This window comes from Rhincodon typus, chromosome 33 (genome assembly GCF_021869965.1).
Source record: "Rhincodon typus isolate 14 chromosome 33, sRhiTyp1.1, whole genome shotgun sequence".
NCBI lineage: Eukaryota > Metazoa > Chordata > Chondrichthyes > Orectolobiformes > Rhincodontidae > Rhincodon > Rhincodon typus.
This window is the reverse complement of record NC_063364.1, coordinates 34,247,704-34,263,995: the sequence shown is the minus strand read 5'-3', so window position 1 is coordinate 34,263,995 and position 16,292 is coordinate 34,247,704. Positions and strand designations below refer to the sequence as shown.

The following is a 16,292-nucleotide window of genomic DNA, read 5'->3' as shown; positions in this document are numbered from 1 at the left end:
TCTGATGAGCGATGCATAAACTTCATGTGGCGTAGCTGTTAACTTGCTCTACATGGGCATTGCCCAGTTTTCCTTTGGCCTTTTCATTCTTTGTCATTTGAAAACTTAGCAAAACAATGACTCCACATCATTTTCCTTTTGGTAGGGCCTGTACAAATTTAAACATTTCCTTCCTGGACTTTAGATTATGGCTTGGGCTTTCGTCATCAGATCCTTCCAGCAGCCTCCTAAATCAGTGTTTCTCCTTTACCTTCTCTCTTGCATCTCTCTGCCCTTTTACTTGGCAATTCAAGTTCCAACTTCTTAAATTCCCCTTTAATCTCTCTCCTCTCTCTGAAGTTTAAAACTTTTCATTTCCATCCTTTGCAATTTCAATACTTTTTCCTTCGTTGTCAGATGTTACCTATTTTCTTCCTCATAATGAAATGGTTTTACAATAACTCAATCATACCTCCATCTTATGATTTACTGCTTGAAGTATCTGCTCTTTCTTGTATTTCCACCAGTCCCAAATGCTATGATAATATTTTAATTATCTCTACCTTCTTAGCTTGGCAAAAATATTCCACTTTTAACTCAATTGCCAATTCTGTAGCTGTAGCCTTAGCCTTCATCGATGTTTGTTTTTTTACAAAATGTCAGGTCCATTTCCTCTTGCTGCAGGTTTGTTTTAAAATACTTCCAATGGCATCTTATTTTACAGCACAAGAAAGCTGTCTATTTTTTACATTACAATTAATCTCACTCAGTGTCCAATCTCACCCTGTCCGTGTTTAAAAGATCCCTCAACATGATCCTACGATTTTGTCACAACTCCACTGGGAATAGTGTGCCAGAAATCAAGACCCATGAGTCAGGAATTGTCCCGTGTGAAATATGGCCAATTTATGCTCAAGGATGTTTAATGCCTGACTGTGACCATTCTCAAAAGATAAAAGAAATTCACACCAGGTTTCATCGATGAAGGGAAAAAACATTTACTATAATAATCATATTCGCTAACATATGCCAATGATAATAATATGCAAACAAACTATATCCCCAATAAACCCAAAAACAAACACACATTCCTTCACAAATAGGATAGAGGAGACAAGCTTTTTTTTTAAAAAATATCAAGGATGTAAAATATAGACAAAAAGACAAAGTTTGTGAACCAAAGTTCAAACTAAGAGGGAAAATGAAGAAACTTTCCAACAGTCCCTTTTTGAGTTTTGGTGATATTATCACGTGGCATCCTCAATTTCTTAAATGATTACTTAGACCTAGGTCTTGGCTTGAGTTAACCATTGCTTTTGGCATTTTTTGAATGTCAATTTCTTTCCACTCAGACGGGAGGCGATTGAGAGAGAAGGCGTTTGGAGGTTTGAAACCACAAGCCATTGCTGACTAGTTACTTTTTTTCTTTTTCAAAGAGACCTGGTGCCTGTGTGTCTCGGGATGTACTGTACCAAATTCAGTTTCGGCAAGAGAACCCCATAGTTCTACTTTGCGTTCAAGTTCTAAAAACAAAACTGTTCCAACTTCCATTTTCAAACAAAACATCTGCAATCTTGCACCTGACATAACCTCTTAAGATCTTGCATATTTCAATCAAATCAGCATTTATACTTCTAAACTCAAGCAGATACAACCAGACCCTGTCCATCCCTCCCTCATAAGACAACCTATCAATTCCTCACCACCACCTTCTCAAGGGCAACTAGGGGCGGGTAATAAATGCTGGCCAACCAGCAACGCCCACATCCCACAAATGAATAGAAAAAAAAGAATTCTAGGGGGTGGTCCAGTAAACTGGCTCCAAACTGATTCAAATGCATTTATATCCTTGTGTAAATAAGGTAATACTGTGGACCTGACATGGTGTTACCAATGCCCTGTACAACTGAAGGATACTCTGCTACTTTTGCATTCAATTCCCCTCACAATAAACAAATACATTCACTTTCCTAATTACTTGCTGTACCTGCACACTAGCATTTTGTGAATCATACATTGCAGCATTCAGATCCCTTTGCATCCATGGGCTATTTAGTTCATATTCTTCTTTATTCTTGATGCCAAAATGGATAATTTCACATTTTTCCACATTATACTCCATTTGCCAGATCTTTGCCACTTATCTATAATCCTTTACAGTGCTTTTAAATCCTCTTCACAGCTCACTTTCCTACCTATCTTCATGGCATCAGCAAAGATGCTTCAATACCTTCCTATTTCCTCATCCAAGTAAATCAATTTAAATTGTAAAGTTGGGATCCCTGTGACACCACTTGTTACATCTTGCCAACCTGAAAAATACCTATTTATGCCCACTGTTTCCTGTTAGCCAGCCAATCTTGTATCATATAAGACTGCAGGTGCTGTAAATCAGAAACAAAAACAGAAGTTGCTGAAAAAGCTCAGCAGGTCTGGCAGCATCTGTGAAGCGAAATCAGAGTTAACGTTGTGTCCGGTGACCCTTTCTCAGAACAAATCTTGTATCCATGCCAACAGGCTACACCCCTACACCATGTGCTTTTCTTCTCCACAATAATCTTTCACCTGGCACCTTATTAAATGCCTTCTAGAAATCTAAGTACAGTTCATCTACTCACTCCCCTTCAGTGTCAGCACATTATTACATCCTCATAACTCCTGGCAGCTTGGTTAAACAAAATTTCCCTTTCACAAAAATGATGTTGACTGTCTGATTTAACGCGAACTTATCCAAATGCCCTGCTATAACTTCTCTTTAATAATAGTTTTGAACATTTTCTTGGAGAGTTACTAAGCTCACTGACCTGTTTTCCAGCTGCCTCCCATTTTGAATAAAGATGATATTAGGTCAGTCAAAATGCTAGTAAGTTATTTACCGGGAGTGTCTTAAAGAGGAAAACAAGGTGCAGCAATAAAATTGAGAGTTCGAGAAACCAGAATTAGATGAGGGCAACTATATTGGAAAGGGAAGAGTGAGGCAAAAGGGGGATTTGAAATCAAGGATGAGCGTTTTAAAAACAAGACTTGGCCAGGAGCCATGGGTCAGCAAGCACAAACGTGATGGGGAATTCAGACCCAGTCAGCACAGTTTCAAGTTTAGAGGGTAGAACATCAGGAGGATCTTGTTATCTCCACATCCACTCTTCTAATGGAATGGATAGGATTGTCAGCAGCAGATAGGCTGATGTGGGGGTGAAGGGTTGGGGGTGGGCAATGCTACAGAACTGGAAATAAAAGTTGCCTTAGTGACAATATAAACAGGTGATCAGAAACACACCTTAGACATTTCAGTGAAAAAACCCTCAAAAACCACACCCTGGGATTCCATTTGTCACTAGTCCCCACAACCACTGTCATTACAAAGAATGCCGCAAGAACGTCTATAAATGGTTATCTACGCCAGGACCAGCTGTTTACTCCAATCGTCTCGTCTGTCACTTTTTAAAAAGGTTAAGCCCACATTGTCCAAGTTAACATTTGTCACCAAGCTTGTAAACTGTCAAATATCAGCCAGGGAGCTGAGATATAACTTACTGATGCCATCTCAATTTGGTAATGATCTTGTACAGGTCAGGGGTTATATTTTGGACTTTAGTTCTGGCCTGTGTCTCCTGACATCCCGAAAATGATCACATTGCAAGTGCAGAAAGTTCTGCACATGCTCACTTTGTGAAACACTGCCAGAAAAAAATATGGTAGCACCCAATGAGTGACCAAGATGGCATGACATCACTGGCAACGACAGTACATGTACATTTTGCACATGAACTGAGCACACCTTGGTAGTGGCAGCAGACATTCTATTAGTTCTTTAGAAGTAAATGCTTTAAGAAGATCAGAGTGTTCAAGAAATGTTGAAGTTGTCTTTCAATTTGCAGAGTTAGGAGGGAGCATAAAAGCATGGATTGTGCAACACACACTACATTCAACATTTCCATCTGGTGGAGAGCTCTGAATAAAAGGGCAAACCTTAACATTAGAACCAGGCCACTAGGGGCAATTAATTCCTCCTGCTCCTTTAAAAGGCTGAATAACCAACACCTGCTCCCAAGATCTTGCAACATGGAAATCTCCAGTTTATCTATTGTGTGAGACAGCAAAACGAAGGAAATATACAGGAATAGAACCGTGAAACGTTATATATTTTCAACATTATTAATGTCAAAGGTTTCAAATAAAATTTCAGTAACTTCTGCAGGGACAGAGCAGCAGACACTCCAAGTATATACAGCATTACAAGCAAAGAGCTTAAAAGAAAAAAGGAATTAAAGAGATTAATTGTACAATATTTCAGCCTATTTTGAAAGCAATACAGTCCTCTGAAACAGCAAGGTGAGAGTTCTGTAATTACATCTTAAAGTGCCTTAGATTGATAACCTGAATATTCTTATTAAAAATAAATGATCAATTTCAACTGTAGATCTGTGCAAAAAATACAATTTATAGTTATGTATATTTGCAGAAGCTTTAAAAGAGTAAACTGTGCCTTCATTAATAATCTCTCAACAGTTTATTACCTACACATCCAATGTCCAGTGTTTTAAATTCACGATCCTAGAGATTAATGAAATGTTAATTGATATTTCCTTATCTTTTACTGGGATTAAGTTCTGCAAACTGTCCTTCAGAACCCAAAAGTAATCAAATCTCTCATGAGTCTAACCAGTAGAAACCAGTGTAGTAATCAACTGCAGAGAGTTTCGGAGTCCAGGCCCATCCCACTCTCGCCAGAAGGGGCTGGCTAACGAACAAAAGCCTGGGCTCATTATCTCTCGTCTCTAGTCAGAGAATACCCAAGCCAGGGCCCAGGCTGGAACAAGCCTATGCTGTTTGTCTGCCTCAGTGCGGCAGCTGGTAGGGCCTCGGATTCTTGAGGCGACTGAAAAATTAAAAGAACAAACCTATGGAACATTTATGGTCAGCTCTGCTTTCTGAACACCTCTCTGGAACAGTCCTCATGTTGGACGAGAGTCATTAAAACACAAGGAAGAGGCATTGCTGTTCTAATGAGGTATTCTGGGTAAGTTGTCAGCTGGGCAAATACAGACTATGACAAAACATCACAGTTAAACACCTAGAGTTTTGGGAAGCTCAAGAGAGTGGGCTCTGTATCTCACTGCCATGCTACATTACATTACAAACAGCCTGCAGTCAGTGTTTGTGAGACAATCCGAGCATATGTTAGCTCAGTCTAGCTTATGCTTTATTGATGAACATATACATTCTGCTTTAATCCAATGGATTTTTTTGCTTGACATTACCTCAGCTTATCTAAGCCCTCTATCCTGCATGGCTTGGAGTCAGCCAACAAGCCTCACTGGCCTATGGTAGCTGCTTGCCTCCTGATGAAACATCATTGTCATCATATCACTGACACCATCATTATCGCTGGTTGTAGGCGCTGAGCACAAGTGGCTGCCACATTTCCTACACAACTGACGATACACCCAATTAAAAGTGCTTCATTATTTTGAGTTTGGGAAAATCTGAGGTTGTAAAAGGTGCTATATAAAGGCAAGTTAATTGCATTCTTTCGTCCATCCTGCCCAATCCAATTTGCTTTGCAACTCATTTTCCTGAAGCTCTGAGATGTTAAATTAAAAGATCTGAATAAGTGAGTTTTTTTGGCAAAAGGTATTCGTGTTTATGATCAAATCACATGATTCAATGTATTTGATTCAGAACAGCAGTATTGTAGTATTATTTTCACTCCAATAAACCACGGAATTTGGAAACTGCAAAGTTATAAATAAATCCTTATACTTGACATTTGAATTTCAGGAAATTCTTTGGTGAAGTGCACCTAGCCATTCATCCGATAACTTGGCACAGAATTGAGTTGGTGGTTTAACTTCTCAAATCTTCATTTTGTTTTTGATACCAATTATTTCCTGTCAATTCCTGCAGACAGATTGAAACAAATTTAGTGACAGATATTCAAATTGCAGAGCAAGTGTGGAGAAAGCACGCATTCAGGTGTCCCATTCTTCAGACTGATTGCCATCATCTGCTTCTTCATCAGATTCCGGGGACACTTTTTTCATTCGCTTCATGGCTGCTTTAATGCTACGCTCCAACTCATTGGCTGGATCAGTGCTCACAGGGAGGTTACCTCCTACTGTGACCTTTCGCAAACGGATGCCTTGTCGAATTGTAGCCAACAGGTTTTGTCGCAGGTCCTCGGACTTGTCGAGAGATTGCGGCTTTGTCCGATCTACTTTTCGAAGCAAAATTTCACCACGCTTCAAAGAAGCTAATACATCATCCATAGTTCCTGTACGGACATGGGGGAGGGGGAAGAGGGAGAGGATAGTTAGATTTCTACTCAACATCTGGCTGCTCACAAATGCTCAAACAAGCAACAGTTTTTCTCAAGATTTGCGTTGGCCAAATTCAAAACTAAAAACAACCTAAACATGGATTTTAAACTATTCATGGGTTTTTATATGGAGGTGATTAAAGACTGTAATCTCTTTACCTATGTTTTCCTTCAGGGATTTCTTCAGTGAATTCTCTGCCGAGGTTAGGAGTGGTCGACCCTGGTCGTCATGTGTTGAAGTGCTTTTGTGACCCAGCAAAGCACAAGGGGCAGGCAGTGGAGGAGGCAGCGGTGGGGGAGGTGGAGGGGGAGGCGGGGGAGGAGGAAGTGGCGGCGGGAGTGTTGTAGGAGATACTGCCTGTCCTGGTGGCAGGAAGATTTGTACTGGAATATCGTTGGGAGCTGGAAGGCTGCTCCTGGCTGCTTTTGAAGTTCTGGCTGACGTAGGTTTCTTTCTGGAGGAGTGATCCATGAGGGACATTGGCTGATCAGACACGGTAGGTGCTGCAGGAGAAGGTGTGAATTGTCTCTGCACCCCAAGGGTTTGGCAACGAGGTTGAAATACAAAGTGTGCTGATGATTTCTGAAACAGAATTTTTAAAATTTAAAATCAAAGATTTTCAACCATATAAAACACAGTCTGTAATGATAAGAGCTGAGTGACTGGAGTTTCCATCTTCTGTAGGATTTCATCACAAACAGCAATGGATCTAATGTTAGAGAAATAATTTCCAGTTCATTACAGTGTCCCTAGTGCTGAAAATTGATCATTTCAACCCTGCAGGACGCAATCAGCACAAAGCAAATAACCAGAGGCAATACTTACAAAGTAATGTGTCAGGAGGAGTTTACATTTAAAAAGCAGCTTAGTGGACTAAATCATCTCCAAGTTCTCCTTAGCGATGCTCCAACCCATCAAGCTCACTAGTATCCTTTAGGAAAGGAAATCTGCCATCCTTACCCAGTCTGGCCTACATGTGACTCCAGATCTGCAACAATGCGGTGGATTCTCAAATGCCTTCTGGGCTATTAGGGATGGGCAATAAATACTGGCCTGGCCAAAGACATCCACATCCCATTAATGAATAAAGATAGAATGGTGCAAGCATGTAACCCAGCACCATGTTACAAAGCAGCCCCAAGCTCTGAAAACTTGGATTAACAACATGTAAAAGCATATGTTTTTCCTGTACTTTGATTCTAGACTGAAATAGGAAAAGGCTGTTTCAGAACCAAAAACTGCGGAAAGGATCGGTGCACTTTTTAGAAATAAGACACCTATTGTCAGTCCTGTTTACACAGTTGTTTGTCCAAACAGACAGGAGGATTATTACAGACAAGCTGAAACTTGGGGCCGTGTACAAAAGGAGATTTTTGCTGGTAGCAGGTATCTGATTGGTCTTTGGAGTGATCAGCTGTCGATGACAAAGGCCCCTTTGCCTGTTAATAGCTACGTGATTGGCTCACAGGGAACTGAACAGCTCAGGGCAAGGAATGTTTGGTGAGAACCCACTGGACGCCTGAAAAGAAAACTGACCTTTCTTTGCAGTTTAAAAAAAACTGGGTTGTCAGGTTTGAGGTTATTTTCTCAGGTTAGTTTCTGTAAGTGGCGGCTTTTAACCAATTGGTCAGTGATTTTGAAAACGTGAGCCAGTCGCCCTGGGCAAGCAAGCAAACGCACCTAAAGGGAAAAAAAAAAAAAGGAGCAGCAAGTGCTGGTAAAGGAAAAGACTCATTTCAGTGAAACGTGTGGACAGGGACCATCGATCTGTCTTCCCAGTCTTTCCCTCCTGTTTCTTTAGTACCTGTCCATATTTGCATAAAGGGTTTCACAGCATTAGAGTCGTGTGTTGATAGTTATCCCTGTTTACCTGCAGCTAGAATGTATTTATAATAAATAGCAACTCCTGTCAAGTACAGGCTCTGTGCTGTCAACCTGAACCCAAACAGTAAATTGGGGAATTTTGCATTTTTTTACAAAACTTTGTGACGACTGTGGGAATAACAGGGCTCAATTTCTAATATGCCATACCAATGAGGTGTAATAAATGAGAAATCAGGATAACACATCAATACCTACCTCCTTAAATGCTCGGAGTCGCTGTAAAGTTTTTTGCCGTTCTAGGTTTACCCACTCCCTCTTCCTTCGAGCTTCTTCCTTTTTCTGGTCACGTTTCTGTGTAAACACAGTTTTATAGCATTAGCCTGAAAGATCTCCCCATGCAGCCCGTACACAACAATCTTCACTCACCAGCTGGATACTGTGGTGTTGCTGGATGCGCTTCTGGTTTTCTTGTTCTTGCTGCTGCTTTGCTTTCCAAGATTCCTCACATTGATCCTATTAACAGGGAACACAGATTCTGTGGGTGAAGACGAAATCCAATGAACGTTGTCTAGAATGTCAAATCATCTTGTGAGATCTTTGTTTTTCTAAATCATGACTAAGCAAGGTGAATCATGATTAATCAGTTCTGGGGAGGTGGTGTGTGAAAACATTGCTGGGATTCGCAGATGGAAAGTGTTTTGTGAAATACAGAATTGAAAAAATGCATAAATGTGCAAAACAAGATAGTTAATAAGTGGATTTCAGTATTTACCCGCTTATTTCTCAGATAGGATCTGCGTGCACAAATACGACCCCGTTTGGTCTCCAACTGGTGAACCTGGCGCCACATTTTTTTAATTTCCACTGAACGAGTGTCATGTGTCAATCCCAGGTTGTCATTGGCCTGAAGTTGCTCAGGATCTTCACAGGTGTCATAATAAACCACTTCCTCCTCTTTTTCTGCAATTCAGAATATCAAAGCCATCTATTAGCAGGACAAATATTTGATGAGAATATGTTTCTTTCTCAAAATTAGTACATTTTTTAACCCACTTTTTTCTGTACATCTTTTAACTCTTTCCAACTAGTAATTCTCATGGGCTCAGTCATGAGCCCTGGCTGTTTATATGCTGGAGTGTCTGCACACTTGGAAGTACTGTCAGACACACAAACTACCAGGATAACAATGGGGAATATGGTTAATACCAGAGGCTACAAGGTTGGTCAGACGAAGTTCAGGTATCTGCTTTTCTAGCCAAATTTTCATGTCAACTCTCACATCACAAAACTCTAATGCACTGTATACTTATTCCCAATACATCATCTTTAAATATTCCCAGATTTCATTCAATCTTCTCTGAATTAGCATATGACCATCACCTCTTTCTGAATTCTGTTTGGTCTTAGAAGTCTCACCCAGACCCTACTAGACAATAATAGAACATTCAGGTTTTAGTGACTGATTCTACCCAGCCCTTTCCTTACAACTGAGCAGCTGTGAACTGGCACTACACTGAACTTTGGCTTTAGCCTTTAACCACAAAACCAATTTATTGAAAAATAAAAAAAACGTGAACAAGTGATGAAATTGCACGGACGGTCAGACAATCATTTTCAGCACTTGCAAAGCTTCCCAACTCCACATGGTGGCACAGAACATTCCAGAAGTGTCAAATATTCCATTCAATGCAATCTTAGAAAATGAACATTTGCTCCTGTTTCCAGACCTTGGGAGTATTGTCAACATTTGCTGTTTTTAATTTTAGACAGACAAAGAGGTATTTCATTGAAAGAGTTCTGTGGTACCAAGTAGAAAGCTGCCCACAAATTCACAAGCCACGTACAATTCCTCAACTTTCCCACGCTCGGAGTCAGAAGGGACACACCCCAACAGAAACTTTGAATGGATTTGAACTGTAATGTTACAGCACCGCTCAAAAAGATCTCAACCGATGTGCCCAGAGAATTTTTCAAAAGATAAAAATCAGAAGTTGTCAATGGATAATCAGAGCAATGAGGGAGGTTGGTTAAGATTTGGTTTGGTTACATTACAAACAGACACTGTGCAAGATAAATCCACTTCTGCCGAGGTCCATGAGCAGCAAATTGACAGCCCTGCCTGTGTTCAGAGGGGATAATAAATACTCCAGGGACCATAGAGGCCCTGGTTTCCTATTCTGTAGTTAATGCTGATTTTAAAGATCTGCTCAACATTGTTCCTGATTCCTGACAGAGTGCTCCCTCAAAACATCAGAAGTCGATTGGAATCACCAGTCTCATTGCTGGATAAAAATAACAACTGGTTTTCCCACTCAGTGATCAGAATATTCACCACAATCAGCAAATAGGCAAATTATTAATAAGGGATGTTGCTCTGTCACACAAAGCCAAACATTTTCTCTAATACAGTTAACATTAAGTTCATAGCATTAGTGGCAGCTATCAGGCTTGAGGGCATCTCCAAACTTTTCACTGTTAATAGTGAAGTGAGACAGTTAGAATAAACCAAGATGTAAACAAGGATTACCAGCCAGGTGCTGCTCACCCTTGATCTGGCGTCGAATGGTGTCCAACTGTGCAAAAAGGAGCAACTCCTCATTCTTTAACATTTCCAACTGAATACTGTACAGTTCCAGCTGTGTTTCATAATACTGCATTTCTAACCCATCCACTGTTTCCACCACTTCCTGATTATCAAGAAGCTCCATCTATAATTAAAAGGAGAATATTTTACAAGGCTGGAGGTTGGGGTTTCACACCCACACGGAAAAAGGAGTCAATGGAACAACAGACGTTACCTTCTGCTGAATCTCTACTTTCCTGCGATTGAGACAAAGTTCTTTCGCTCTGGTGTGTTGCAATGTTTCCTTTGCAAACATAAGTTTTAGTTTCTCCAGTCTTGGTGCTACACTGGCCCAGGCAGCTTTGCCAAAATGATTTTGATCTTCCTCCATCTGTTTCTGCATGGCTACCAGGTACATGAGAGACTTGCATGAATGGCACTTTAACATGAACACATTTGTAAATCCCCTACCAAGTACCCAGCCCTTCCCTAGTGTCAGATTTTTCACAATTAACAGATACTACTGAGATGGATCAGTCAAAGGAGAGTCACTCTGTATTGCAGACCCATGAGAATAAGGCAATTGTAAAGCAGGTACATGGAGGGGTCAGGCTGTCCTACTCTTCCATCAAAATATCTACAGCTGGACAGGAGATGTCTCATTAATGCATCAATGTGTTTGTCTCCTTTGCTGGAATCAATTTATCTTGTTCTTAGAGGTCATAAAACAAATTATATTTTTAAATAATGGACAACAGCTTAATCATGTTGTTGCTGGGAAGTGGGACTCGTGTAGATTTAGTGTAGCTTTGGTGCTACAGACTCAATGGGCTGAAGGGTCTCTTCTGTACTGTCGGATTCTACGTATGCCTGAGTTTCTGCACTAAGCACATAATGTATTTCTCCTACAGTAACTGCACATAAACAGAACAGCTGTGTCTCCATGTTCCTTGCTACATCAGCCACTGCTGGCCATGTGACCCCTCAGCTCATCAGGATCAACAAAGGCTCTCTCCTTCCTCCTCAGGGACATGCACAGCACATCCTGTAGATCACGTGAACCGAATGTCTTTAGTGTCTAATACTGCAAATCAGAGGCTGCTCCTCAAGCTGTCTTTGCTCTGAACACAATTACCAGCCAGTGCTTTCACAGTCTCTTTAAAGTAATCCACTGTGATGTCCTGGATTGAGCGGACCGCTTCCTGCACCCGTATGGACCATTCCTCATCATCTTTCTTGAGGCTTTGAATTCTCCTTGGACCCAACTCGTCAAATTCCAAGGATTTCTGCAATGTTGAAAGAGCCAGTCACTTTTCCAGATAAAGTCACAGATTGGAGTGAGTGGGAATTTGAATTACATTTATCAGTGGTGCTGGAGGGGAAGAGAGGCAGCAGGTGAGGACTGACAGTCAGAGCCATTACTGTGATACAAAAACAAACTAAAGTCACATATTCACATACGAGAAAGAGGGCATCACTGCACTGAGCAAATTATCTCAATGCGCAGTGAGTGCTCATGTGCAGAATGTGTTGTTGGCAGCTGGTGTATATAGTCGTGTGACTGAGGCTGAAGATGAGTGGAACTTGTATCAATGACATGAAGTGAAAGCTCCTTGAGCATCGGATTTTCCAGCATCTTACTCTCCACCTTGAATATTCCCCAAAATATGATCAGAAACTATTTTGAATAATTGGTCAGAGCAATAATTTTATAAAGGGTTAAATTTTGGGATTTACCCCCCACCCCCACCAATGTTTCCATTTCTGAAGATGATCTGCAACTCCTTGGGCAGCGAGTTCCACCCCTCCACCCACCCAGTTTTGTATTGTGAAATACAACATTCCCATACACCACTATTTCCAGATGCTGTGTCAATGCTGCAACCTACTTCAGCAATAGAAGGCAGTCTGACCTGGATTCAAAACCATCACTCCAAATAATAGGCTGCCGTTTGGGAGATGAGATTTTTAGTGAAGGATACAAGCATTAACACAAGGGTGCCCAAACTGTGGGAACTGACCCTCCTAAAACAGTGCACCCACCAGCTCTGAGGCAGCAATAGCTGATGTGGAGCCTACACTGATTTCTGACAGCAGTGAGGTTCCCGCTCTATAAGCAAAGCCCACCCTCAACCCCACTCCACAGCCAAGATTTAACCCTTCTTTGTGCACCCTCCCCACCTCACCTCAACAAGCCCTGATCACCCTAACCTTTACAGCAGGGCCATACAATCAGAGACATTAAAAGTAGGTCACATTGGCAAAGTGTTTGGGAAGCATGCACCAGGAATGCAACATCGTGCCATTGTGAACACCCGTGTCACAACACGCACACTGAAACCATCCAGCATGAGGCCTGTGCATCTCCAAAACCGGTTCACAGTTTCAGAGATTCAAATTGCCCTGTAACCAAGTCAGCAAAGAGAAGAGAACCACTGAATTAAATGTTAATCCAGTTTCCTGAGAAAGAAGCCCCTGCTCCAGTCTTCAATAAGCTAAAAACATTCCTCATTTTAAAAAGTAACATGGTAAATAATAAAGAAACTACAACAAACTGATTGAATTACCAAGATTTCCTGTTTACAGAGCGAAGCAAACTCTCTCATGTCCCGAAAAGGCTGTAGTAAATACTGATAAAACTGTGTGGCTGCATTGACCAGTTCGTTATAGGCCTCGTCTTCTTCCTGGTAGATGGTTTTAAGGGTCACCATATCTTTAGCAGCTCTGTGTTGGTGCAGGATCTGGAAAAGATAAGAACTGTCTATCTGTTAACAGGGAGAATCACTGGCAGAGCAGAGTTGCTACTCCCTAATAGATGCCAAGGCAATAGCACCACAGGATAGTTTATTGAGTTGGGAGAGGGAATGCTGAGGAGTCTTGTGTTTCAGAACGGCGGGGTAAAGAGGTCACACCAACAATTCAATCTGATCCTGGCTCTGTGCAGCTGAATGCCAGACTGATTCCTGGGATGGCAGGACAAACATATGAACAGAGACTGGATCAGTTAGGCCACCATTTATTGCCTGTCCCTTGAGAAGATGGTAGTGAGATGCTTTCTTGAAATGCTGCTGTCCGTGTGCCACGGATTGACCCACGATGCCCTTAGGAAGGGAATTCACTGGAGTTTAAAAGAATGAGGGGGGAAATATCACAGAAACCTATAATAATCTAACAGCGCTAGAAAGGTAAATGTGGGAAGGGTGCTTCCTATGACCAGGGAGTCCATAACAAGGGGTCACTGCCTAAAGATATGGGGTAAACCATTTAAGACTCGTATGAAGAGAAATTTCTTCACCCAGAGCAGGGAGCCTGTGGAATTCTATACCACAGAAAGCAGTTGAATATTTTCAACAAGGAGACAATACAGCTCTTAGGGCTAAAGAAATGAAAGGATTTGGGGACAAAAGGGGGAAATGGGACCGAGTTGGATGATCAGCCACGATCATATTAAATGGCAGATCAGGCTTGGAGGGTCAAATGGCCTCCTCCTGATCCCATCTTGTGTTTCTTTGAATAACAGAAACAAAGTCAGCACCTCATGGCTTGTCACAGGCTTGGGAGGAGTCTTCATTAACAGGGATTGGTGGAGGCTGAGGTTAGATGGTTTCAAGTGCAATACATCAAGCTTCTTTGGTAATAAATGGTTCACGTTTGGTGCTGACATTTTAGTAGCTTAGTATTAACCGAAAATGCTAATCTTCACCCAATGTTGACAGATAAAACTAGCCTTATTATCTAGGGCAGGAACAGTGACTGAGGCAGAGAAACGGGCCCTGCACGATGACAGATAGTTTCTTACAGTGTTGTATGCATTGCTGACAAACAATAAAGGTCTTCACGAAAAGGTTCCATTCCCCTTCTGCTGGAACCAGTCCCAGTCAGAACTGCCCAGGGATTAGCAGTCACACTGTGTCTTTGAATCAGGTTTGGATATTTCTGACCACACCCCAGAGGACTGAATAAGGGTTTTTCCACATTACGATTTCAGGAAGCAGCAGCACAAGAAATCACTACCAGCAACAAAAGTGATAATAACATCGTCATCCTCCTATGCAATCATTTTGTTTATCCCAATTTCCCTACAGTAAGGATGCTAAAAAATGCAAATGTCCCCACACATTTCAAGAGGTGGAATCTGACAAAACAATCAATGCTGATGCGAACAGAGTGACTTTCAGAGGTTTGATTTTAAACAGCAATGTAAAAGGAGGAGAAAGTGTGTGTGCACCTGTGCATGTGAATTCCAAAAGTCAGGACCCAGGCTGAAACAAACAGTCACCGATAGAGAAGCGAAGGAAATCAGGAACGTGCATTAGCTGCAGTCAGATAGAAATCTGCCAGAGTGGGGGACTGGAGGAGGTTTCCAGAGATAGGGAGGGACAAGGCCATGGTGGGATATGAAAATACGGATGAGAATTTTAAAAAGTAAGATGATTGCAAGAATCAATGCAATTGAGTGAGCACAGGGTGCTCGGGGAACTGGTTGCTCACAGGTTAGGATATGAGCAGCAAAGTTTTGACTGAGCTGGAGGATGGCCAAAAGTCCAGTTGAACAGCTGAGTCTGAAAGAGGGTCACAGCAACAGAGGAGTTGACACAGAGGATGAATGTATTGATGTTTCAGAGGTGAACACTGGTCAGTTTGGTACTACCCAAGATAGGGCCAAAACAGCAGAAAGACTGAAAAGTCTTGCTCAGCTGGGGCCACTGAAGCAGTAGTTAACTGGTGGGTGCAGGGTAGATTCTTTGAGGGTTCAGTACATTACTGGAGGAAGATTTAGGAAACAAGAGAGAATTGTGAAACTCCACTGGTACTCAGATTGAAAGTGAAAGTGTTAAGAGTGTTTTATCAGTACCTGGATTGTTCTGTTATTGTCCCAAGTGTATGGAGGAGAGGAAGAATTAGTCCCAGATGTTTTACATAACAATTTTACAATCTTCCTCTGAAACATCCCAGAACACAATCTACTTTTTCAGATTTTGTTTTATCATTTCCATTGCCAGGAGTAGCTGGTGCCAAGAGCATGCTCCCCACCTGTATTTTGTTTCATTCCCATGGATCCACACCAATAGTCTGCATTTATATAGCACTTTCAACATTTCACATAAGAACAAGCAAATCACATCAATTCTAATAAGACACACATCCCATCTGGCAGATCTAAAACCCAATAGTTCCACAAAGGACCAGAGCTGGCCTTTGGAATTAATACCCTCCATATCTTGGACGCACACACAGGAGGCCAATCAGCATCCAGGCTCTTCCAGCCTCAAACAAGCAGCTACAAACACCTGTAGAATGCCAACAGGGCCTCTCCTTCAAGACTAGACACACAAACAAAAGTGACCTATTTCTCTCAACGGACCCAGACAGGAGGCTGCACTGATAATGTTACCCAGCAGGGTAATGAGACGTCTGCGGAACAACGAACCAGCTCGGCGAGCCAACCAACCACAAGGACCCAGACAGTGTTTGAACAAGGGGAAGATATTTTCTATCATGGCAAAAATCTAAAATTCCACAGTCTTAGCATTGTACAAAATAATCTACACCACAGATGCTATCTGTAAATACAGATATATTCAATGTAGAATAGTTTCATGCCT

At 41.5% G+C, this 16,292-nt stretch overlaps 1 protein-coding gene across 1 annotated transcript; it reads right to left on the bottom strand.

Annotated features, from left to right (window-relative positions):
• Positions 1–961: 961 nt before the first annotated feature.
• Positions 962–13,736, bottom strand: LOC109922771 (WASP homolog-associated protein with actin, membranes and microtubules). The gene is made up of 9 exons (XM_048615887.1): positions 13,254–13,736; positions 11,822–11,972; positions 10,922–11,091; positions 10,669–10,831; positions 8,896–9,083; positions 8,550–8,636; positions 8,379–8,474; positions 6,458–6,881; positions 962–6,253 (listed from the first exon to the last, which is right to left on the bottom strand). The coding sequence occupies exons 1-9, from the start codon at positions 13,395–13,397 to the stop codon at positions 5,952–5,954; spliced, it is 1,725 nt and encodes a 574-aa protein (XP_048471844.1). The 5' UTR covers positions 13,398–13,736; the 3' UTR covers positions 962–5,951.
• Between the last annotated feature and the right edge of the window lie 2,556 nt (positions 13,737–16,292).

What these genes read in the sequence shown, in the direction of transcription:
- LOC109922771 (XM_048615887.1), bottom strand. Translation starts at nt 13,397, where the DNA reads ATGGTGACCCTTAAAACCATCTACCAGGAAGAAGACGAGGCCTATAAC. An exon ending in CATTCGACGCCAGATCAAGG is followed by an intron (nt 9,084 to 10,668) that starts GTGAGCAGCACC and finishes TCTGAATTGCAG; the next exon opens with AAAAAGAGGAGGAAGTGGTT. An exon ending in CCTATCTGAGAAATAAGCGG is followed by an intron (nt 8,637 to 8,895) that starts GTAAATACTGAA and finishes CCCTGTTAATAG; the next exon opens with GATCAATGTGAGGAATCTTG.